Raw genomic sequence first — 24,769 nt, forward strand, 5'->3', positions numbered from 1 at the left:
AAGATGTGGAAAATTCAATTTAGAAAATAACTGCAGCATAAGTTCTGTTGAAATGAATACTGGAGAAAAATTACTTGCTCTGCCTTAAAACACAATTCTACAGGGGCACCTGGATGGCTTAGTGGCTAAGCGTCTGCTTTCGGCTCAGGTTGTGATCCCAGGGTCCTGGGATGGAGTCCCACATCAGGCTCCCCACAGCCTATGTCTCTGGCTCTCTCTGTGTGTCTCATGAATAAATAAAATCTTAAAAAAAAAAATCCATGATTCTACAAACATCATTTTGTTGGCGGGGGAAAAAAAAAGAATAAGGATTCTTGCATTCTTTTTACATCTTTTATTTCACTCAATAAAAATTACACTTGGTTCAAGAAGATGACACTTTTCTTCCACTTCTTAAAAACAGCCTGACTTCTGATTCATGCATACAAAGTTAGAAGTGAAATTATATTGATTTAACTTTGCCAGTTTCCCTGGTCTAATAGGTAATGCATTAAAATTATGTGTAACGAAGTCAAGTTTTCAATTGAGCTTTCAATTACCATTGGCACCAAAAGGCTGGTGTCTGCACTCCTCACTCACCAATTCACCTCCGCAGCAGCCACATCATTCTGCCTGCCTCCCGTCACCATCACCTCCACCTTTTGATGTCACACAAGAGTTAAGCAAAAACCATGAACAGGCTGGTTGATTAACAGAGAGTCAAACATTAGCTGTCCTGAATAATTTCAAAATTGGGGGATTAGAGAAATGATAGAATCCTCAAGGCTTTAAGGTTTAAAATCCTTAAAAAAAAAATGAAGTTACTACTATTCCAATGTAGTTCAATGAGATCAAAGTGCCTGGAGTTTTCAAGATGACCGGAGCAATTTATCAGTTTTGGAAGTAGTCGGGGCATGCAACATGCCTAGAGTTGGTATTGTGGTCAGAATAAAAAAAATACTTTAAATATTGTATAACTTTTAAAGTGGCAACGCTAGGTTTATCCTTTACATTTTTGTACTCTGTAGCAAAAGAGATCAGAATAATGTAAATATGCTATTCATTATTCAGAAGGTTCCTACAACCTATTTCAGTGAGATAAAATGCATCATCAACAGAAATTTTATGCAAAGTCTGCTCTTTGTTCGGTTCACTGAACTAAGTGCAAACCATCTGTTACCTATGATAATCAGAAAAAGCAAAATATCAAACAGCTTCTTTTTTAAAAAGATAGCACAACAACACTCCAAACAGAACTTACTTGCTTAAAAGCACCACTTAGGAGGTTTGAATGCTAATGACTTTAGATAGCTTAGATCCCATATTTTAAAGTCATTTTATTTTCAGGTTAAGATTACATTTTTCTTTTCTTTTTTTTTTTTTTTTTGTAAAAGCAAGCTATTAAAAAAAAAAAAGTTGTTCACATTCTAAGAATGCCATTACATGAAAACATCTTATTCAAATGTTAATTTCCAAGAAATTTTAAAATCTAAAAGCTAAAGTTAAAATTGTACTTTGATTCTCATTTATAAAATTCCTACCACATAAGTGGTATGATTATGATTTGCTTTCACAGAAGCAGAATAGCCTGATATAAATCAGGGCTTTTGCTCCATCAAAATCTTGAAATCAGGTCTTCACTCAGCCTAGCTGTCTGACCTCAGAGAAGTTACACTTCTTAGGATCTCAATGTCTTCACCCATCAGAAGAGAAGTCTAAAATGTCTTTTCCAGGAGCTTACCCCCTTCTTTTTCAAACTTGTCTAGCACTATATTTGGCTGACATATACAAGTGCTAGGAGTCCGAAACCATCCACGGCCACGGAGGATGGAGATGAACACTTCCAAAGCTTCACAAATTACCCACAAATTACAGTTTTCAATGCATTGTAAGGTTGGGATTTGGAATACAAACCCAGCTACCATAACAATATCTCATCTTTTTTCCAGTGGTAGGATCAAATTTCTGGGATACTGAGACTTATTTATGTATTATCATCTAATAAAAAAGTGATTTTGTTTTAAAGTGAAATTGTTTCAGGTGACTTTAAAACCAGCCCAAGATACGTTTTCAAAGCTCTAGTACTACAAATTTTATAACACCCACTATTGCTTCTCAATATCGACAAATGTGCTTTGTGCTCTTTTCTTGATGAATACAGAAGTATTCATCCTACTCCACCTACACAACCACTACACAACCTACACAACCACTATGTCACCAACGTAATGCATTTAAAGAGGGCAACAAAACATTACAAATCGTAAACACTTACAAAGCAAGTTTTGTGAAAGACAAGAATTTCAGTAGAGAAATCCACTCTAAAATTCTTGACTTTGCTTCACTGTTACTCATTAGGTACAATATTAAGCTTCTGCATGGCTTTTTAGTTACTCTTTAGTTCTGCATGACCTCTTTAGTCCCATTAAACTGTAAATTTATTAACTTCCAGAACTTTCTATAAGAAAATCCACATCAGACTGACATTGAGCCATAAGGTTGGATTTCAGATGTCTCTCCAAGGATGCTCTGATCTTAGATAAGAAGAAAGGTTGTGGACTATTCTCCTCCATTATTCTTTTCCTTCCCATTTATATATATATATTTACAACTGTTCAATTAAAGTGATCTCAGCTCAGTTTAGAATCAAATTTATTTCCTGGCCCATAGATGGACATAGAAATCTGTGAATCTGAGAACTTGGAAGAAAAAAGATGGTGATGCTGGAGATAAGTGAAGTCCAAAGTGCCCCTCTGAGGGCAGGCAACTGCTTCCACCATTGCACAAATGAGAATGGTCATCATTGTTTTTACTGTCATAGCTTTTAACTGGAGCTTCCCAGGGCCACACTTACCTCTGAGCCTTTTCTCAGCTTCTCCATGGAGGCCAAGAGCAGCCTTAAATCAGCAAGAAGAAAGGATGTATGACCCAAGAAGGCCCCATCCTACCCCAAAACATTCTTTCCTAAGGTACTTCTCCCAGGAGTTGAAATGGCTTCTGAATCACAGGGTCCTAAAGCCCCAGGTATGAATTCAGGGCAGCTTAAACTGCCAGATACATTACACAGAATACTGGGGCATTTGTATTTTTCATGTATATGTGAGGTTCGTCTTCCTTCCATGAAAATATATAAAAAAATATATATAAACAGAATCAAGATGGACAGAAGGAGGGGCTCCTTCTCTATCAAAAAACCATAATTACCATTCATTCAAATACCGCTGATCCAAATTATATGAAGCCTGTCATGAAACCTTTCATTAGAAAAGACTAAGTCAATGCAATCTTTCCTTTTCAACTTGAATCACTTTACTTCTCCCATTTGATTCACTTGTCCAATCTTTTAAGAGTTGGACAGTTAAATTTCAGAGACTGCTCAAACAGCAAGGACCTCAAGTTGTGAATATTAATATGACTCTACTGTGATTACATTAATATAATTCCCCTACCTTCCCCTCTAAAAATGGTCATGTAAATCTGTAATCTAGTTTGAGGGGCCAAAGAGGAGAGGATTTGGTAGAGAAGTAACTCTGAATACCATCAAATTTCATAGAGATTAAACTGTGATTCACTGGAGCCATCTCATTCATGAGGTACATCCACACACAGCACAGAGTGGGTGCTCAATTTTTACTCCAAGCTGAAACTCATTGAAACACTCAGCAGTGCCACCTGTTTTAGGTGATGAACAAAGTGAACTCTCAGTATGTTTTGGACTTGAATGACGTTTCTTATTCTTCTGCCAACTCCTTCAGATAAGTTTAGGTCAATGCAAATGTCAAACCTGAGAACTGAAATAGCAATCTCATTTTGCTTGTTTAGAAACAGTCAATTCAGCTTCGTTTTCTTGCACACACTGCCCTGGAAAAAAGAGTTAAGAGTCCTAACATGGCCAAGACACTCCAGAGTCTTGAGCCTTCAAGATGGAGTGTCAAAGCTCACCCCTGGATCTAAGTCTCGCAGAAATGTCTCCTAAACAATTGCTCAAATAACAATACAATTAAAGAAACTTCTTAAAACTTGCTGTTGGATTCAAACACAAACGTAAAATTGTGTTAACATGGTCATTAAAAGCATATAAAAAGTCTACACAGACTAGCCTGAATTTATTGGACATAGATTTTCCACATCTAAGTTGACACAAACTATCAGTGAGTTTTCCTTTAGATTTTTATGGAGTTGCAAACATCTTTGCAGACTATGAGCCCATGCAAAAATGGTAAGCATCCTTTGCTTCAAGAGACCAGGAACATTATGGAAGTGAACATAAAGTGAATTTCAGGAGAAAAAAAAAAGTCACTCTAAAGAAAGCTGCTTTTCTGAATGAAAGAGGAAAATTTCATTCAATACAAACATTCTCTACTTGAAGGAAAAACACAAGACATTTATAAAGACTTTTATTTGCTTATTTATTTAGGAGAAATTTATTTAAAGTTTTATTTATTCATTTTGTATTTTAAAATAATAATAAAATGAATATCCACTCACCATCCAACCGAAAAACTTAGAGATAACATTAATGGTCATAAATGAGCCAATCAGTAGCGGCATGACAATGGAGTGCTACAAATGAATATGGAATTCTGAGTACCTACGGTCTAGTAAACAAAAACCTTGTGAAGTGATTTTTACTAAGTAGAAATAGAAAGATTTGTCTAGTACACTAAAGATGTAAATTAATTACCCGTCCTTCCCACCCCACCCCAACCCCCCTCAGGAACAATGATCAGGTGTTTTGTTTGTTTGTTTAACAGTATATTCACAAGAACCTGGAAACCTGGAAGGTGAAGCTATGGCACTCAGCCCCATGTCTTCATGGAGCCCTATCACGTGCCACCCGAGAATTACGTCTGACAGCAACTGAAGACTGTGGTCAATATAGTTTTAGTTGTACAATCTCTTTTAAAACATTTTTTGCTTCTACTAGGTCAACAGTAGGACACTAAACTAAATGTGCTTTCTTCTAACAAAATATCTCTTCCCTCTCTAATGTGGGATAGTATCTCTTCAGCTATCAGCACTTTTTCTCCGGTTCTTGTCCATTCCAAGCTGAAAGCAAAGATCAGAGCTATCACTAGACTGGAGACAGGGACTGCCTTCCCTATCTTCAGTGGGTGTTCTGTGCAAGAAGCAATAATGGGAGGATGGATGAAGACCTCTTATGACCTTTCCATTCTTTTCTTTTTTTTTTTTTTTAATTTATGATAGTCACACAGAGAGAGAGAGAGAGAGAGGCAGAGACACAGGCAGAGGGAGAAGCAGGCTCCATGCACCGGGAGCCCGACGTGGGATTCGATCCCGGGACTCCAGGATCATGCCCTGGGCCAAAGGCAGGCACCAAACTGCTGCGCCACCCAGGGATCCCTGACCTTTCCATTCTTGACAAGGCCCTTTATGGGTTTTAAACTCATTAAGTTTGCATAAATGTGTCATGCTTGCCTAATGTAACAACTCAACTGTTAGAGTGAGAAATTAAAATAATCTCATGTTCTTAATTTGATTGCACTTTTGGAATGGCTTTATTTTTCAAGATTTCCCTCTAAACTATAATCTCCTAATGTGTTTTAACTTTTCTTCTAAGACCTGTCAGGGTAGTTTGAATTTGCAGTTAAACATAATCTTCTAGAGGTCCAGGGTAATATTTATTACACAATTTTGTAATAAATTGTGTAATATGATACACAATTTTGCCAAAATCACAGTATAAGTCTTATTGCCCTCCCAAATGCATATTTTGGTGAATAACTGCTCAGCCAGAACTCAAGTTCAAGTGACTCAAGTTTTACCAAAGAGCACCTAGAAGGAGAAAGAAGACTGACTGGCTTTAACAGCAATAACAGTGATGGTAATGATGGTAATACCTAAAATGATTGGGCATTTAGTCTATGTCGGAAACCAAACATGTACTTTTATTAGAAAGTAAAGTTTAGAATAGATTGTTATCCTCTTGTCCTGAAACCTTCAGCTGTCTGTTTCACTCATATGGTAGCTTTATCATTCTGTTTCCATTGTATGTTTACTTGTTACCTTCTTCACTGGGTGGTCAATGCCCAGAAAACAGGGACTAAGTTATTCTTTGCTTCTCTATGGACTCCAGATCTGGGCAGTAAATATATACAACACATAATCATACAAAATGGATTAACTAACTGTTGTTCCTGGAAGACTCCAAATAGAGTATCTCATAGGATATTCTTAGAATCAAAGTTACAAAGTTGTATTTCCTATTCCAAGGCAATCCTAATGTAGCAAAACAATAACTTGGATGCACACACAACTGCTGAATATTAACAATTCTGCATATGAGTTGTGGTAAATTTTGCATATTAATTTCACAAAAATAAAATCCAGTTGTTTCTACTAAATGCATACCTTCTTTTGGAAGCCAGACAGCATGAATGGGGAGAGGGAGGGAATACAACCCACATGCTTTGGGAAAATACACTCTGCATATGATACAGAGAGGACTTCCCACTCCCACCACTCAAAGATATTTCAAGTTCTAGAGATTGTAGTGTGATTTTTAAAAGTAGAAATTGAGTTGGATTCTGAAAATCTGCCTCAAGTTCATATTGAGTGTAAAAAAACCATGGCTGAACATGCAGACACCCTATTTTTTCCCTTAAGGTTCAATATACAGTCATTTAATTCCACTATTACTTACACTACTCTCTCATATTCCGCTAGTGACTATCATCATTTACGAATATGACAGCTAGATACCCAGAGCCAAGGCAAAAAAAGACTCTAACCAACCAATCTTTATTTCTAATGATTAAAGTACCAACTCCTATAACATTTTTCGGTCCACATAGAAGTTAAAAAAAAAAAGAAGAAGCTTTAAGGTGTACTTTCTTTCTTGATTTTTTGAAGAGACAATCATTTCTTTTTAAGTAGAACAGATCCACATATCTTAAAATCTGAAGTAAAAAAAAAAAATAGGGGAGGAGCAAAAGTAGAAGTATAAAGTGAAAGCCTCTTAATTACAGTATCATTCGACATCCCCAGTGATGTGAAGTTCCACCCACCATGATCAGTAGGCTCACTAGGAAGTAGGCTGTGATAGCATGAACAGGATTGTATTACATATAATTGTATAAAGACTTAGGGAGGCTTCCTGAAGCCAGATTGGGTTAAGAAAAGAAAAGAATTTTCCCCAGAACTGTGGGAAAAACTAGCAAGAATTAACAAGGGACATAAAAATTCTTTGCTGTGTATTGTTCACAAAATATTCCAAAAATGAATACAACATAGGGCTTTTTTTTTTTTTTTTTTTTTTTTTTACTCCTGGAAGAAATGTTAAGGAATGTACTTCTATCATCTGCCTTACTACCAAGTCCCAGATTGGCTCATGTTCTGAAGAAAGTTAGTAATGCGTAGCACCAGAAATTAGTATGGATTTTATTTTTTATTTTATTTTTTGAAGGGGGATGGAGAGAGGCATAAAATCAAATGTATGACATCTTTAGAATGAAATCATCAAATAGGACACGGTAGCCTGATAATTCCATTTTGGATGTGAGACACCTAATATTTTCAAGAACTTATGTCCATACACACCCAGAAAAATAGAACCACAGATTTCCCTGTGCAGAAAGATCCAAAGTAAAAGTCTAAATAGGAACAGAGAGATGTGACCCACATATTTAAAACCAGTCTTTTAAGTAAAAACCACTTCAACTCAAATCTTAAAGTCAATACTAATGGTACTTACCAATGAGAAGGTTAACTCATGGCAGAAGAGGCCATTCCCACAAACATTTAAAGTTTAAGAGTCAATAAGCACACAAAAAAAACCCCAATAGAACACTGCATGCTTCCACAGATTAATATATGTTTATTAAGTTAGACAAGAAAAATTGATAAAAAAGGAAAAATTAATAGATAAATCATGCTTTGACTATTTTAACTGAGCTACTGAGAACCTGGTCGTCTACTTAGAGCCTAGTGGAAACGAACCCCCAGTTGTTGGTTTGTTTTTATCAACAGCATCTACATTATTTCCACAGCCACAGATAACACTTCTAAAACAGCCAAAAAGGTAAGTGAAATACATAAGAAGAATTATGACAATTTTATTACTACCAGTAAAACAAAAATGCCAAGCACAAGTGCTTTTGATGATAGACTAGGAAGCACCAGCTTCTCCATGTATTAAAGAGTGTGTTCCTCACTCGCTTTCTGGTGTAGATGATACTCAAGTCATCTGCTTACAAGTATTGTTACTTTATATAAAATTACAACAAAAAACCTACTTGTAAATCCATCAATGAAGGGTTTCCCAAATGTAAAACTAATTGAAGAATCCTTTCAAAATTGGAGCGACACATTACTTTTGGTGGTCCGGTGACTGCTACAGAGTAGGAATCCAACAATTTTCAAGGAAGGATTATACATTCAAAGACGTACATAACACCTTCTCTCAAATTATTGAAGTCAGTTAGCATTCACTCAACAATAAGACATACAAGCATGTGCCACGTGCAGACACTGCATTAGGCAACAGAATGAAAAGTTACTAAAACAAAAGACAATGAAAAGAATGATTTCATGAAGTTTTTTTTTTTAATCAAGGCTTTATCGGTGTGGCTTTCTATACTCAGATTAAAGGTATAGAAATAAGTTAAGCACACAGATTTTCCAAATCATTTAGACGAGTTGTATCACATAAGTGATATCCTACTGTTAACTGAGTTTTTCAGTATTCAGTTGGATGATAAAACTTCCAAATGAGGCACACAGTACTAAACATGTGACTATTTAGAAAGATATTCAACTGAAAATTCTGCTTTTGTCTTAAATGTATGATATTCCCTTAAGTGGTCTACAAGAAGCCAGTCCTTAAAAATCCATGTGTTGGGATGCCTGGGTAGCTGAGTTGGTTAGCCATCTGCCTTCAGCTCAGGTCATGATCCTAGGGTCCTGGGATCAAGCCCCATGTCGGGCTTCCTGCTCAGTGGGGAACCTGCTTTTCCCTCTCTTCCTCGCTCAGGCACTTTGTTGCTCTATCTCTCTCAAATAAATAAATCTTTAAAAAAGTATCAATGTGTTCATATCATGTTTGGGGAAATAATAAAACAAATAGCAACATAGGGTGTTTCCAAACCTCTGTTCTGAAAGTTGGTCACGAAGGACATCAAAAGAAAACCAGCAGATGGCCCTGAACACTTAAAAAAAATACTTACATAGGTATACAGATGGGGATATACGGAGTGGCAAGCAAATAAAACAGAAGGGAAGACAGAAACTAAGCTAAACAAAGTAGTCACCAAAGGAAAACTATGGGAGAAGGCCCTTTGTAAAAGTGGGCTCTTCTGAAAGAGCAGAAACAGCCACAGATGAGGATCCAGGTCTGGCCAGAAGAGCCAAGAGAAGCCAGGAGAACTTCAGCAAGGAGGCGTGGGAAGACAACAAAAGGTGAGCCATGCAGAACTGAGATCAGGCCCTCCCACTCTGCAAAGGAGAGTAGTTTTGTAGTGGAAAGCAAGAACTTGAAAAGTCTTCAGTTGCATATGCGCAAAACCCAAAAATATATGAGAAGATGAAAAACTCCAGAGTATTCCCAGATTTTTCAAACTCCAACAGCTACCTTGTCTCCCCTCCCAGCCTCTAATTCTCTTTTACAGACTCTAAGTCCAGTGATAATGATTAGAGACTCTGGAATCAAAAGGGCTTTGCGGAGGACGTGCTAAAGAGGCCAAGGATTCTGCAAACTGAATCCCAGGAGATAACCAGGCAGCATTTTACTCCGGTCTCTCCAAGGCTGAGGCACACCCTTAAAGATTGTAATGCCTTAAGGTAAATGTCATTCCCCAATCGGGAACAATATGGAAACCGAGTGAGAGCAAGAGAGAAAACAGAAAAAAAAAAAAAAAATCATAAATAATGTGGCCTCCCAGCATTAACCCAGAGTAACCAACTAGGAACTTTTGAGTAATGGAACAAATAAAAAATGCATATGTTCTTCTGCACTAAAACGTCATTTCATATTAGGCTTTAGTGCAACTAAAAGAAAAAAAAAAGGATTTGATTTACAAAGGGAAAAAGCAGCTGTAAGAAAGTATACACTTAAACTATTCTTATCCCGTACATCCCTTAGAAAAAGAGCACAAACATAATTGTTTGCAATTTCCTGGAGAGATCATTATTAATGCTTAGAGGGAAAAGAGGTGACTGAAGTTTTTAAGGGCTGGCCAAGCCAAGGGTGCAGAAGTATCAAGTCAGAGGCCATATACCCACTAACCCGATATGCCAGCAGCACCCCTCCCTTCAACATTCTGAGAGCTCTAAATAAACCCTCATTAAAAGTATGATTGTTTCTGCACATGCGACTCGATTAAACCTTATTACCAGCCCTAAGGGTCAACGAAACGCCTCCGGAGGCAGTTCTGCATAAACGCATGAAAAGTCTGAATAGGTTGAACGTTTTTAACTCCTAAGCAACCCAAGCAACTGTTTGCACTGATAAAGACGTGCAGGACTTCCCGTGAGCGTATTTGTAAGCATCTTTAAGATGACCATCCCTGAGGCCGTTACTCCACGGACTGGGGGGGACACGCGTAAAGACATGCTGGAGAGTTCCGCGGAGGAATGGATCACTCTGCGGCGACGGGCTTGGCGATTGCCTAAGCCTCGGGGACGGCATTTCGAGTTCGAGGCTGACGACCGCACGACATAGGCTTTAGAGAGCACAGCCCGCCCCCGACGGGTTCGCAGCTCAGCCCTCTCCTTGCAAGTAGCTCAAGCACGCACGCAGCACGTTTTACCTGTCCTTCCAGTCCCGCTCAGGTCTGGGACGCGAAAGGCTCCCGCAGCTCCACGCGCCTTTCTATGTTTACACGTATTTATTCATGAGAGAGAGACACAGAGGGAGGGAGGGAGGGAGGGAGGCAGAGACACGGGCGGGGGAGCAGCAGGCTCCACGCAGGGAGCGCGACGCGGGACTCGATCCCGGGCCTCCAGGATCACCCCGGGCTGCAGGCGGCGCCACACGGCTGAGCCACCCGGGCTGCCCGCCTTTCCAAGTGTAAACCGAGAGTCTCCGGGCCCCTCGGGGTGCAGGGCGGGCGGGGGGGGCGCGCGGCTGCACGGGGCTGGCGGGGGCGAGGCGCCGCAGCCCCCCCGGGCCCCCCCCGCGGCCCCCGCGGCCCCCGCGCCCGGGCCGCCCCTCCGCGCGGCCGCACACTCGGCAACTTACTGGGGCGGTGGTGGGCGAGCGGCTGGAGCGAGCCGGGGGCTCCGGGAGGCCGAGCGAGCTGCGGCCGCCTCGCTGGTCGGCGCGGAGAGGAGCGCCCGGGCCGCCGCGCTGCCGAAGGCGGGCTGGGCACGTGGGCGCCCCTGTGTGTAGCCGCGCCGGGGGCGGGGCGGGGCGGGGCGGGGCGAGGCGAGGCGGGGCGAGGCGGGGCGCTGCCTCCGGGCCGCCGGCCGCGCGGGCCCGTCCTCCCGGGAGGCGGCGTCGGCGGCCGCGCGCGCCGGGGGGCGGGTCTGCGGCCTGGAGCGCGGGCCTCGGCGGTGCCCCCCGCCCCCCCCACCCCGGGTCGCTCCAGGCGCAGCCCCTCCCAGGGCGGGGGTCGTCCCCGCGACCCTTGTCACATCCTCCTAAGAATTCGTTAAGAAGCAGAACGACGACGTGCCACGCACCGATATGGTCACCGGGAGCCCAGAGTCCGCTTCGCCCGGTGGCGCCACCCCGCCAATACAGACCGTGGAAGTTCATTAAAAAAAATGTGCAGTTGCTATTCTGAAAATTCCAGGAGTGTGACTAGGTTGTCATGACTATTTTAGGGTGGGCGATAAGAAAAATGACATCTGCTATTTTCCAAAAAAGCCAGAGCAGAAGTTGCGCAATCACGGTTCCTCATCCTGCGCTATTGTCTGTTTTAGGAGCCTCCGATAAGGTTGAAGGCACAACGTGAAACCCTCGGTAATTTTAATCCGAAAAGAGGCAAAGCGTTGGCCTGAATGGAACAGTGAGTGTGTCTTATTATTTTCCTTTGATAGAAAGATCTGCCTTATTTTGTTGAATATTATGCTAAACATCAAAGGATTCAGTTATTTTATTTTATTTTATTCATTTATTTTTTTTAGGACTCAGTTTAAAGGAGAAAAAAAAAGGTTATGCTATATGTCTTCTTATTCATCTACTAGTAATACTATTAGCTTTGGCAAAGCGCCAGATTCATATTGAAGCTTTCCACGTACACTTTTATGTGTGGCATTCTAAATCATGCCTAACTTCTTTAAGACCTGTGTTCCCAACAGAATCTGATTAAAGATTTGGGACTTCAAAAACTCTTACATGCACACGATCTCAGTGACTATTTCCAGAATCCAGCTACCTCCTTGAAGCCATCAGTGGGCTTCTTGGAAGAACTAGAAGTCTAGTAGCATGGCCAACTGTAAGGATATTTATTATCTCTTCTAGTAAATGTCCTAAGTAAGAGAGGTTTTTTTTTTAAATCAATATAAAATTAGCTTTACAATATAAAACAGATTACTTATACAACTAATCATTAATGATATAGAGGAAAGTGATACATGTTGATACTGACACCAATTTTACTCCGTCCCATAAGGGTTAGAAGGCATTTGCATCAAGGGGTGAAGGAGATTCAAGATGTTAAGAGACTTTGTCTAATTTCTAAGGATGAGGCATCTGATATAAAATTCTCCACCTGGTTTTCTTAGGAAATTACAGGTTGCTATTTTAAATACAAGAAATTATTTCCCCATATATTTTTATCTAAACACCCTCAAGGGACAGTCTGTGATGAGGTTGCACCACAGTGATTTGAGATAAACTAATCTATCTGACATTTAGAAACTGCCAATTTAGTCAGAATACCAATCTTTGAGTTTATCTGGTAATCTGACTATCTGATGTTGGTGCTTCCTGAAACAAGAACACATTGTGTGCATGTGTGTGAATAATAAAAGCTATTTCATCTCTAAGCAAAAATGAGCAAGTCCTTTCTAATAAGCACAATGTTTGATAGCTATCTTGATGCACTAGAGTCTTTGACTTATGTATTCTTTTTCCTTTTTGAAGTTATTGATTAACTGTGAATCCCACGTCTCATTTTTGGGTTGTTTCTCAGCTTTTAGAATGTATTTAGACGTAGAAAGAATGGCATGTGTATGGATCTATCGTGAGTCTTTAAGATGGACTAGGAGAGCCAAGGAAATGCCATAGGTAGAAACAAAACACTTGAAACGGATTAAGCTACTTTGACTCTATCTTCATCTTCATTTCCATATGCACTGTTCTGTTCCTACTACTCAGAATGGAATTTGCATCCTCTTCCCAGTTGAGTCACATTTTCACCCACCTCGTTCTACCTCACCGTGTCTGATGTACTACACTTTTCACTTGCATCTGTCAAGCTTCCTCCTTTGGGAGGGAACAGAAAATCCAACTTAGTCATTTTTCAGTAGCAGGAATGATCTAGGTGGTTGTGTCCCAAAGATTTCAGAAACATTTGTGCATCTGAACTGCTACGTTTTATGAAATTGCAGGGAATTTCAAGGGACTTTTGGAGCTGAATAAATTACACACCCTTTACTCCTACACTTGCCAAATACAACCCAAAGTAAATCTCACCTCGTACAAATAAGGGAATTACTTTAACTACCTAGACCGGAGTTGATTCCTATTAGTTCTAATTTGACTCCATTATCCTGAAGCTATTTCAGCGAAGACAAAGCTAAAAACCTCCATTTTTTTTTTCCTTCTAAATCTTTGGATACTGGGTACTGTGTTACAGTTGAATTGGCTCGGAAGAGAAAAAAGATTGGATCGGAGTTCAGGCCACTAAAGTTTCGAGGGCTTTTAGGCAACTCTTATTCTCCACTGCCTTTTCAAAAACGTGCAAAAAATTAAAGGCAACGTTCCACTGGACACATTCCATATTTGCCCATCCCTAAAGATAAGCAATAAAATATTGAAAAAAATGGTTGGAAAAAGAACAATAAATCCTTAAAATGACAAGTCATACTTTAAATTTGTATTTTTTCTTCTTGTCTTTAAACTAAGACCAAAGCATGGTTTCGCAATGGTTTCTCAGTCCTGCGCTGCTCTCCCTATGAATTCCCTGCGTCCTGTCACTTGGCTTGTTTCTGGGGTTTCTTTACATTGGCCATTAATCAAGAATCACCCAGAGCTCCACCCGCTCTGTGCTGCTCTGTTTCCTTCTGCCAGGATTCCTGCTGGGACTGTATCTGCTGGAAAAAGTCAGCTTTCTCAATCCAAACATCTTTGGTCGGCCTGTTGGTCTAAGGATTGAAAACCAGGGGTTTGGAAGAGAGTTCAGCTAATGTAAATCCTCTTTTTTTTTTTTTTCCCTTCAGCTTCAACAAAGATTCTCATTGCTTTAGAGATGGCTTCCAAAGCATGTTGAATAGACTTTTCTCAAATTCTCTCCTGCTTGCTGTCCCTTTCTGCTTTGAAATTGTCTCCCCCACACCCTTGACTTCTGTGATCTCCTCCTTTTCTTCTTGGCATCTTCAGCACTTTTTGTCCTGCTTGCTAATTATGGAACTCTTAAGATTAAATTTTTATTTTTTTTTCATTCTTATCCCTATCTGCCTTCACAATCTTAGGATTGTAAGGCTCAACCAACTTAATGGCATTGATCCCAAAAGCTACTTTGCCAGACCCCATCTTTCATCCTTGCTTCAAACTATGCCTCTGGTGAGATGAACTTGCCAGCACCTGAAATTACATGGTTGAAAACAAATCCCTCTCTTTCTTAGACTTGTTTCTCTCTCTCTCTCTCTCTTTCTCTCTCTCTCACTCTCCCTCTCTCTGTCTGTCTCTTTCTCTCTTTCCCTCTCTCTGACTTCCATCTCACTATTCTTTTGGGATTCCAGGCTTATTACCTTTAATTCTTGTTTACTTCTTCTCCATCATTCACAACGTTCTGCTATTCCCCCATTTATTTTCTATCATGGGAGTCATCCTTTCTCTTGATTTCTATGAATTCATAGCCTTAATCTCTATTCTTACTATGTTAAGACATGCTATTGCAGCCTTCTAGTCTTCTAAAAAGTTTCTTATTGATGGAAAAATCAAACTAAACTCCTTCTATCTTGTAAGTCTCCATCAACTGCTTCAGTAAATTTCTGCAAATTATCATTCAGACCTGTGCTATCCAATAGGGTGGACACTAACCTTGCCACAGGTGGGTCTTGAGCACTTGATTTCTGACTAGACCAAATTGAGATGTGCTGGAGAGTAAAATAACATACCGAATTTCAAAGACTTAGTACAATCAAAATCATGTGAAAATGATAGTTTTTTCATGTTGATTACATGTTGAAATAATGTTTGGGAATTCAGTGGGCTAAGTAATATATATTACTAGAATGATTTTCTCCTGTTTCTTTTGACTTCTTTTCAATGTGACTCTAGAAAATTTCAAATGACAAATGTGGCTCATCTTATGTTTCTGTTGGACGGTGTTGTGTTAGACAATCAACAAGCCAATTCTGGGCTAGACACTGCAACAAGCCAGAGGCAATTTTTAAAAAGGAAAGATTAATCCAGACAGCTCACTCCTTACAACCTGGTTGATGAGACAAGACATCGAGAGCCATTGATTGACACAACCAGAAGGTAAACAGCGAATAACAGAAGATTCCCCGGTGGGAGCTTAACAGAGAGAAGTGGTCTGAGATACCTTTTCTGAAGCAGTGAAATCTCAAAAGATGGTTGCAGGATAAATAGTGTTTCTTTTCTGTAGCTATAGAAGTAAGAGAACAGCATTCTGGAATAGAAGAGAAGGAGAGCACTGAGTGGGCCTGGGGTAAAATGTGTAGACCAACGTGTCTAGAATGAGCATTGTACCCTGAAAGGGACTCAGGTCTACACAATCTCCTGTATGTTGATATGCTCAATCATTTCTAGAATGACTTCCTGCCTGCTCTTCATGAATTTCTGTCCTTTCTTCCAGATTTCTCCATACTCAAGACCTGAAGCTACAAAATAAAGGTATATGCATGTGTTGACAGCCAGATGTTCACTCTGCTTCTGACCAGGCTTCCAGAAAGTATACTTCAATGTATGCTTTTGGACAATGGTACAGCATGGTGTTTCACTTTCTCCTCAACCAGGTAATCCTTTGAATGGAGAGTCCAAGTCATGTAAAGAACAGAACTCTGTTTATTTAAATTGCCACCTACATAGGTTGAGTAACCATTTTCATTTGCCTGGGGACTGTCCCAGTTTCAGCACTAAAAGTCCTGTGCCTTAGGAAACCCTTCAGTTCCAGGGAAACAGAGATGGCTGCTCCACCTCACTTACTCTGCCATATTCTGGACTCTGACTTTGTTTCTCATTTCTAGCTACTGGCCTCCTGCTAATGTGCTTTCTCTGGTCACAGCAGTGCTGACTTCACAACATTTTTTCTTGGCTTTGGTTTTGTGATTTCCGGGGGAAGATTGAGGGGTGGGTCACAATTCTTCGTATTAAATTCACCTTCCCTTTTAAAAACACATCACTGCATACTGTAAGGAGGAAAGGTGTTATGCACTCAATCAAAAAGGGAGAACTTTTCGTGTTCCAAAAAGTAGGAACCCAGAAGTCCTAGTCCAAGTAGATTTATCTCATCACTGGAACCTACTCATCTGTCACTTCCCTGTCCTCCTGGGATCACTCCTGGTTCTTTTGAAGCCATACTTCTCTAGTAAGTCCTATTCTTGTTCTCAAGGGCTGTTAGCTAAGGGGAAGCATCAAAATGATGTAAAAATTCCTAGATCAGAAATTCAGAGAAGTAGGTTCAATTGCAAGTTTTGGCAGCAAAAGGGTATGTAACCCTTTTGGAGGTTAAGAAGGCTCCAAGTCCCAAAGAAGTGAAGCCCAAATGAGGAAGGTGGATTTGAGTTTTTAAGGTACTGAACTGAAATGAAACCTTTCAGATCATTTCACCCATGTCACAGATTCATAAAACTAGCTATATTAGAATCACCTACCCCAGAGTTCTAGCATCAGTCTGAAAAACTGATTCCAATTTCCACTTAACAACAACTTCTTGCACAGGGCTGTGAATTCCAAGTTGCAAAACTTGGGTCTCAAAATATTTGTGTGGAAAATGTTACTGTCTAGCACCTTCCAAGGCTCCTCGGTAGCCTTGTCAAAAGATTAAATTCTTTGAGATCAAACAACAAAAAGTAAATGAACCTCTGGTGGTAGAGAGCACAAAGGAAAATGGACAGTTGATTCCTGGCAAAGCATGACTTTCATGCCTTTAACCATTTGGCTTAGATTCACAAGATCCATACCTTCAAAAGCTCCATGAGTTGGTAATGTGTCCTAAGACCTCAGGGGTTGCATGCCTCAGAGAAGATATTTAAAAAGTTCCGACCTGTTTTACTTTTATATTTGGATTGGCATGAACTTATGCCTCTCAGCTAATTAAATAGTCTTCCCCTCCCACCCTTTTCTGTCCTAGACAGGTAGGCAGAGTCTGTTTTAATGATGAGCAGTCTGGTCCACCGCACTTCTTCATAACAAGTCAATGCGGGCTTACTCAGGCAGGGGGAGAACACCTGGCATTCTTCCTTAATTATATAGAAGGGTCAGAACTGCTGGCTCTCATGTGGTTTATCCCCTAATCTCGGCTATCACATCAGACCACACTGTCCAGGGCAACTGTGCATTTTCTCCAGCTTAACAGGAAACCTGCCCTTTTATGATTTTGCACGGAGCTGGAGGGAGAACTCTTATAGCCAGGCTAAAACTGAGTAGGATCCTGGCCTAATCTGGAAGGCACTCCAGTTCTGTTTAGGTTAATTTTGAACCTTTCCAAAATTTAATTCTGTGGAAAAGATCATGAAATAAAAAGATACAATTGCATACAAATGTACAATAAAAAGCACAAATTAATGCTGCTGGTTGCTGACTTAACACATGATTTTGAACAAAAAGTTCTCAATTGCATTTTTTGTTTCTTTTTTCTGTGCAGTGGGGATAATAACACTTTAACTTCTTCAAAAGATTATGAGGAGACACACAGGGGAGGGGAATTACTGTGAACAAGTTAAATCACTGAGGTTTTATTCTTTTTTTAAAAAAAATATTTTATTTATTTGAGAGAAGAGCAAGATAGAAAAAGAGAGCATGAGGAGAAGGAGGGGCAGAAGGAGAAGGAGAAGCAGACTCCCCACTGAGCAGGGAACCTCACTGGCAGCTAGATCCCAGGACCTTGAAATCATGACCTGAGCATAAGGCAGATGCTTAACTGACTAAGCCATCCAGGTGCCCCAAATTTTGCACCAGCCATCCAGGTGCCCCAAATCTTGCACGAGTTCATACCCCATTTAGTTTAAACTTTGGACCCAGACACAATTTAAAGTTAAAAATCTAACTCTTAATTCTCAGGTTATATGTGTAAATCATGCAATGTAACATTATCTTCAGCATTACGCTGAAACAAATAAAATAGGGTTTTAAAAACTGACCCTTCAAACTAGATTGATCTAAGTAAGTCCTTTAACAATAGTTCTATCTTTGATACCATCCTCCATTGTCAGCAGTAGTAACTGCCACAGTGTGACCTGTGACCCATGGATTGGCCAAAAGGACTTCAGCATGCTGGTCATGCTTCTTCCTCTTTTTCTTTCTTTCTTTCTTTCTTTCTTTCTTTCTTTCTTTCTTTCTTTCTTTCTTTCTTTCCTTCTTTCTTTCTTTCTTTTTTTAATTGAAGTATGACTGACAGACAACATTATATTAGTTTCAGGTGTATAACATAATAATTCAACAATTGTCTATATTGCAAAATGATCACCACAGTAAGTCTAGTTACCATCCATAACCACCCAAAGTTACAAATTTTTTCTCTTGTGATGGGACCTTTCAAGACTTACCTTCTTAGCATCATTCAGGTTTACAATACAGTATTATTGACTTTTCACCATCTGTACATTATATCCTCATGACTGATTTATTTTACAACTGTTAGTTTGTATCTCTTGATTCCTCCCTACTTCCCCTTTCTCCTGAGCCTGTGTAGACCTTCTTTGTAGTCGTACAGTTTTAGAGAAGCTTAGTGCAAAAAGTAGCTAGCAGAAGAAAAACAGGGGAGGAGGAAAACCTTGAAATGACAATATTTTATTTTTTTTTAAAAATTTGTTTATTCTTGAGAGACACACAGAGAGAGGCAGAGACATCGGCAGAGGGAGAAGCAGGCTCCCTGCAGGGAGCCCCATGCAGGACTCCAAACCAGGACCCTGGGATTGGGATCACTACCAGAGCCAAAGGCAGATGCTCAACCACTGACCCACCACGTGCTCCGAAATGACATTTTAATTTTAAACTCTCAAGCATGTCACAGCCTCTGCAGGTATGTGATAATTTTTCAAAGTATACAAAAATATGTATTTTGTTAATAAAGGTATCTAAGTATGGCTCTCAAAAAACTCTACTGGGCCCCCAGTTCAATTGCAGAGGCTGCAATCTCAGCCTTCCAGTGAGGCCAGGCAGCTAACACCAAAATGTGAATCCAGATGGGCATCAGACCATAATGAGGTGGGGGAGGGAAGCTGTGGAACTAAGAAAGCACTCAAATACAAAGTTTAAAAACACTGAGCCAGATGGTGATACACAAATAGGCTGAATCATACCTTAAGGCTGCAAATTTTCAACATCTGCTCTAAGGTTTACTTATATAATCAAGGAGTCAATCGAAATCATTTATCAAAATTATTTTTTAAACCCCATTCACTACAGGCTTAGTGGATATTTAATTTTCTGTAACATTCTAGTATGGTACTCGCTTGAAGGTACTCTGTATTTGTTTAAAAATCAACAAATAAAAGTTCAGTATAAATTTCTTTCAAAAAGTTACATAATATTTCCCATGAGAAACTCCACTTGCTCCTGTGGGAAACTATACAATGGAGTTTATTAGCAGTAAGATTGTGCATGATCATCAGAATAGCAAAGCGATCTTTTTTACCTGAGTGCATATTCTAATCTGCCTGTATGAATTATGTGAGTAAAATCTTTGAAGTATTGTTGAGGAAGTAACTTGGGTAAATTGAACTTGACAGAGCCCCTTTATCTAGTTCCAATGTGATTATATTTTGAGGCACATATAGAATCATCAAGAATCCTGGTTTAAAATATGATTCAATGAGTACATTCCAGCATTAGATAAAGCAATACAGGACAATGAAAACTGTATTGAATAAGGGGAAATTTAACATCAATAATTCAACATTAACTTTGGGGGGGTTTAATTTGATAGACTGTCTCACATCCTTTTACATTTAAGAAACTTGTCAGTAATATATAAGGGAGTAAGCATTCATTTTACAACTATATGTTGCAGATGCATAAGGTTTGGTTGGTTGTGCCCTGCAAAGCTGCAATAGGTGCCATTCATGTGAACAAGGTAAAAGGCATCCCTTTATGCGGAGTATGATTTACTCAGTCCTAAAGGTAGCCTCATTGAGGATTTAGGAGTTAAGTAAGTTGTTCTGCGTCGTATGATTCTCAAAGAACAGAAATCTGTCCATTTAAGTACCTAAATTTAAAGTGCCTTTGTGTCTCTGTGTGTATGTATACATAAATATATAAAGATTGACAGAGAGAGTGCGCATGAGCATGCATGCACAAGGGGGAGGGGAGGGGCAGAGGGAGAAGGAGAAGCAGATCCCTCCTCCTGCTTAGCAGAGAGCCTTGCAAGGAGTGGGACTCCATCCCAGGACCCTGGGATCATGACCTGAGCCGAAGGAAAGCAGACACTTAACTGACTGAACCACTCAGGACACTTAACTGACTGAACCACTCAGGCCACCCTATAAATATATATATTTTAATATATATTAATATATATATTTTATATATTTATATATATAAATGTAAATATATATATTTTATATATATATTATATATAAAAATATAAATATATATATTTTAAAGATTTTATTTATTTATTAATAAGTTATACACAGAGAGAGACAGAGACACAGGCAGAGAGAGAGACAGAGAGAGAGAGAAAAGCAGTCTCCATGCAGGGAGCCTGACGTGGGACTTGATCCCAGGACTCCAGGATCACGCCCTGGGCCGAAGGCAGGCGCCAAACCACTGAGCCACTCAGGCTGCCTAAATATATTTTTTAATGGACTTTTTCATTAGTGTACAGTTTCCTGGAACCTTAAAGAGACTCTGAAGAAGAAACTTGTACCTTTGGGTCAGGCTTATGAGCATGAAAATAATTAGAGTGCTGTTTTATCATGGATATTATCCCAGTGGTTATTGAAGTGTGCATGCTTAATGACAGCTTCAACAGCATTTTAAAGAATGTTATTGATATGACTTTAAAGGAAAGACAACTTTCAAGGATCCTACTCTACTTTGGAATTTCTCAGAAACAAACACTGAGACAAAGATTTGAGTGGAAGAAATTTAGATGGGAGGAATAAGAAATAGGGAATTAAGGCAGGGAAAGAAAGAGAGCAAATACAAAGTGTGTTAGCAAAAGAAGTACCACAAGTGGAGTGGAACCTTCTGCGGAAAGTGTAGATGGCATATCTCTGAATTATTTCACGGAGGGAGAGGGAAATGGGATATTTATGCACCACTTCCACCATCTTTGGTCCAGAGCTTTTCCTGGGGTCTGTTAACTCTCTCAGAACGTGGGCAAACATGCTTTAATGACCAGAGAAAGCCCTACAAAGGCATGTAGGGCACAACCTTCCCTGTTTTCATTATGTAATAGCAACCCTATATCCTTTTTTCAGCCAGGACTTCCTTCTCTGCTTATTGGTCATCTGGAATAAGAAGCTGAAAATGACAAGGGAGAAGATATAACTTCAGATTCAGTGAAGGGGCGCCTGGGTAGATTAGTCAGTTAGGTGTCATGACCTTTGGCTCAGGTCATGATCTCAGAGTCCTAGGATCAAGCCTTGCATTGGGCTCCCTGCTCAGCAGAGAGTCTGCTTCTCCCTCTCCACCTGCCTCTCTCCCTATTCATGCTTTCTTTCACTCCTTCTCAAATAAATAAATAAAATCTTTTTTTTTTTTTTTTTTTTTAAAGGAAGATTCGATGGAGCCCTTACTCTGTCCCCTTGTAGAAGGATCCCTCTGCCTTCCAGGAACCAGGACCTCTGGCCCACCCTAGACAAAAGTTGTGGGGGTGGGAAGCCCAAATTCCTCAAGTCATTTCCTGATCTATGCGTTTTAAGCAGGAGAACTTGTTCAATTAAAATGGACTATGACGTGGATCAAAGCCCCATTTTGCCAAAGATGTGACATTGCTTTTGATTTATTATCATGGCTGATGGGGGCATTTTCAGGGACTTCCATTTGGCTTTTCTTCACATATGACTTACCCTGTGTAGGCCAGTGAACCAGGGTGAGGTAAGGTTTTATCAGTTCTAATTATAGTTGTTTCCATGATGCCCTTGGGCAACAGAAATTTCCACTTGCTAGTTCCATAGATCCACTGGTTTGACTATGAAATGAACTGAGGCCAGGACTCCGATTTCATTTACCACCGGTGCACCCCCACCCTAAAAGGTGGCTATGATGCAGGTTTAGATCCACGGGCATGAGTGATCTAACAGCTGCATCTAACAACTGAGCTTAAATCTGCTGAGGAAATGTAGGAAATAGTTCGAACATGTGCCTCGAAGTTATCTCACCCACATCAAGAGAGAGCTGAGGTATGTGCATACCAACTCCCTTGCAAGTATCTCAGTCATAGGATGAGGGCTGCTCTAGGAGGGGTGATTCTGAAGCCTATCTGGCTGCCATGTGCTCAGCTACAGCGGACTATGATGGCAAGAAAAAGCCTTCAGTTGCAGGCACTGGTAGTTGGAGGTCAGTATTATGTGCACCCACTAAAACAGAAATAGCCAAAGGGGTAAGCATGAAACACTGATATTACCTTCTACTTTTAATTAACTTTTAACTTTTATTTATTGTATTTTATTTTATTGTATTTCTTAAATACCGCACAAACATAAAACTAATTGTTAACTCCTTTGCTTATTTATCTTAGAAAACAAGAAAACCAACCCAAATTACAAGTTAAGAGGACAGAAAATTTGCAAACCCATAAAATTTAAGTTAACATTAATTCAGTGTGGGAGATGATATTTTGCTAAAACTAAAATGCCACATAGACTATAAGTATGATACTCTGCCAGGATTTTTTAATTAGTCTTCCTTTGTTTCATGCGAAGACTCAAAAATTTCCACCATTTTTCCTTAATTATTAAAGAACTTTCATGTATATAGTGAATGTAAAATCGTTTCCCTTCACTTGGCTTGAATGCATTATTTACATGCTAAGCCATTCTCTTTTATTCTTAAGAGATATAAATCTTGACAATATACACCTATAAACCTTCGGACAATATAAAAATATAATGTTACAAATTCAAACCAGAACGTGGGGCTGAGAAAATGCAAATGTCTAAGTGGAAGTACTAAATTTATCATTTTTCATAACATCCAAAGGTTATCTGTAGTTATCTAAAGGAATTCAATAATAAATAAGTAATAACAAATGAGTAATAAATAAGGTATCTAAAGGTACCAGGAATGGGGGTGCCTGGGTGGCTCAGTTGGTTATACATCTGCCTTCGGCTCAGGTCATGATCTCAGGTTTTGGGATTGAGTCTATTGTCAGGCTCCCCACTTAGCAGGGAGTCTGCTTCTCCCTCTCCCTCTGCCCCTCCCCCACCATTCATGCTGGCTCTCAAACCAGTAAATACATTAAAAAAAAATAAAATAAAAAGGCTATCAAGAATAGCACATATTGTGATGTTGAATATTATTTCAACTTCTTAAGGATTTTAATTTTTTTAATTTTGGAGAGATTTTTAAGGAACTGAATTTTTAAATATGGAAATCCTAATCTCAAATATCAATTCTATCAGTTTTTCATTGGTAACTTTTTCTTTGATTGAATTGAAGTAAAATTATACTGAATGCCACTATTTCTATAAAAGTAACATATACACCATGATCCTAGTTTGTTTTTTTAATTTTCTTTCCTCTCTTCCTTCCTTTGTTCTTTCAGCAGAGGGAGATGGCTGGAGTTATATATATATATTTTAAGATTTTATTTATTTATTCATGAGAGACAGAGAGAGAGAGAGAGACAGGCAGAGACACAGGCAGAGGGAGAAGCAGGCTCCATGCAGGGAGCCTGACGTGGGACTCCATCCCAGGTCTCCAGGATCAGACCCTGCGCGGAAGGCGGCGCTAAACCGCTGAGCCACCCGGGCTGCCCTATATTTACTTTTGACTATTTAATCTTGGCTATTTCATTTCTGGGTGATAGGAATTTGGGGACTTTTAATTTTTCTTTAAATTTTTCTTGAATTTTTATAAGATAAAATCAGGAAAAGTATTGGGAAAAACTAGTGTAATCGAGCTTGATTTCCATTATTTTTAATTATGTCATAGCTTCTGTACTGATCTAAAGATCAAGACATATTTTTAAACCAATCTCGATTATAAACCAACCTAATTTCTAGGGGCCAACTGGTCCAGGCATAGTATTATATTTATTTTTTGACAGTTCTCTTCAGCTTTTGGATATTAATTCCTTGGGATGAGTATCTTTGGCCCAAAGAAATGGAAAAGATTTCTTATTCTTTACCTAGTTATGGTTAAAATCTATCATTCCTCTGTGGCTGAACCCATATTTTAAGCCCCTGCAATCTGTTGCTATGATGAAATCTTATAGAATTAACAAACTTGAGCCAGTGTGACCCTATATCAGGGTGATCCTCCAGGAGTCATAGGAGGCTCAGTGGTTAATCCCCTATATAGTTC

General features: G+C 39.5%; 2 protein-coding genes across 9 annotated transcripts in view; one reads left to right on the forward strand and one right to left on the reverse strand.

The window, feature by feature from the left end:
• SLC7A2 (solute carrier family 7 member 2) overlaps positions 1–11,314 on the reverse strand; it is a 68,143-nt gene extending 56,829 nt beyond the window's left edge. For 2 of the 3 annotated variants that reach the window (XM_072776185.1, XM_072776183.1), the window contains exon 1: positions 11,177–11,314. The gene's annotated coding sequence lies outside the window, so the exon portion shown is untranslated. Of the gene's footprint in view, positions 1–10,745; positions 10,765–11,176 lie in introns of those variants that run through there. The other variant, XM_072776184.1, reaches the window with a different exon arrangement.
• A 298-nt stretch (positions 11,315–11,612) lies between these two features.
• MTMR7 (myotubularin related protein 7) overlaps positions 11,613–24,769 on the forward strand; it is a 172,363-nt gene continuing 159,206 nt past the window's right edge. The window contains exons 1-4 of one of the 6 annotated variants that reach the window (XM_072776180.1): positions 11,613–11,948; positions 15,389–15,592; positions 15,930–16,089; positions 19,118–19,316. In XM_072776180.1, the coding sequence (XP_072632281.1) occupies positions 19,299–19,316 (18 nt within the window). In that variant the 5' untranslated portion in view covers positions 11,613–11,948; positions 15,389–15,592; positions 15,930–16,089; positions 19,118–19,298. Of the gene's footprint in view, positions 11,949–14,184; positions 14,294–15,388; positions 15,593–15,929; positions 16,090–19,117; positions 19,317–24,769 lie in introns of those variants that run through there. The other 5 variants (XM_072776181.1, XM_072776177.1, XM_072776176.1 and 2 more) reach the window with 5 other exon arrangements.

Source organism: Canis lupus, chromosome 15 (genome assembly GCF_048164855.1).
Source record: "Canis lupus baileyi chromosome 15, mCanLup2.hap1, whole genome shotgun sequence".
NCBI classification, from domain to species: domain Eukaryota; kingdom Metazoa; phylum Chordata; class Mammalia; order Carnivora; family Canidae; genus Canis; species Canis lupus.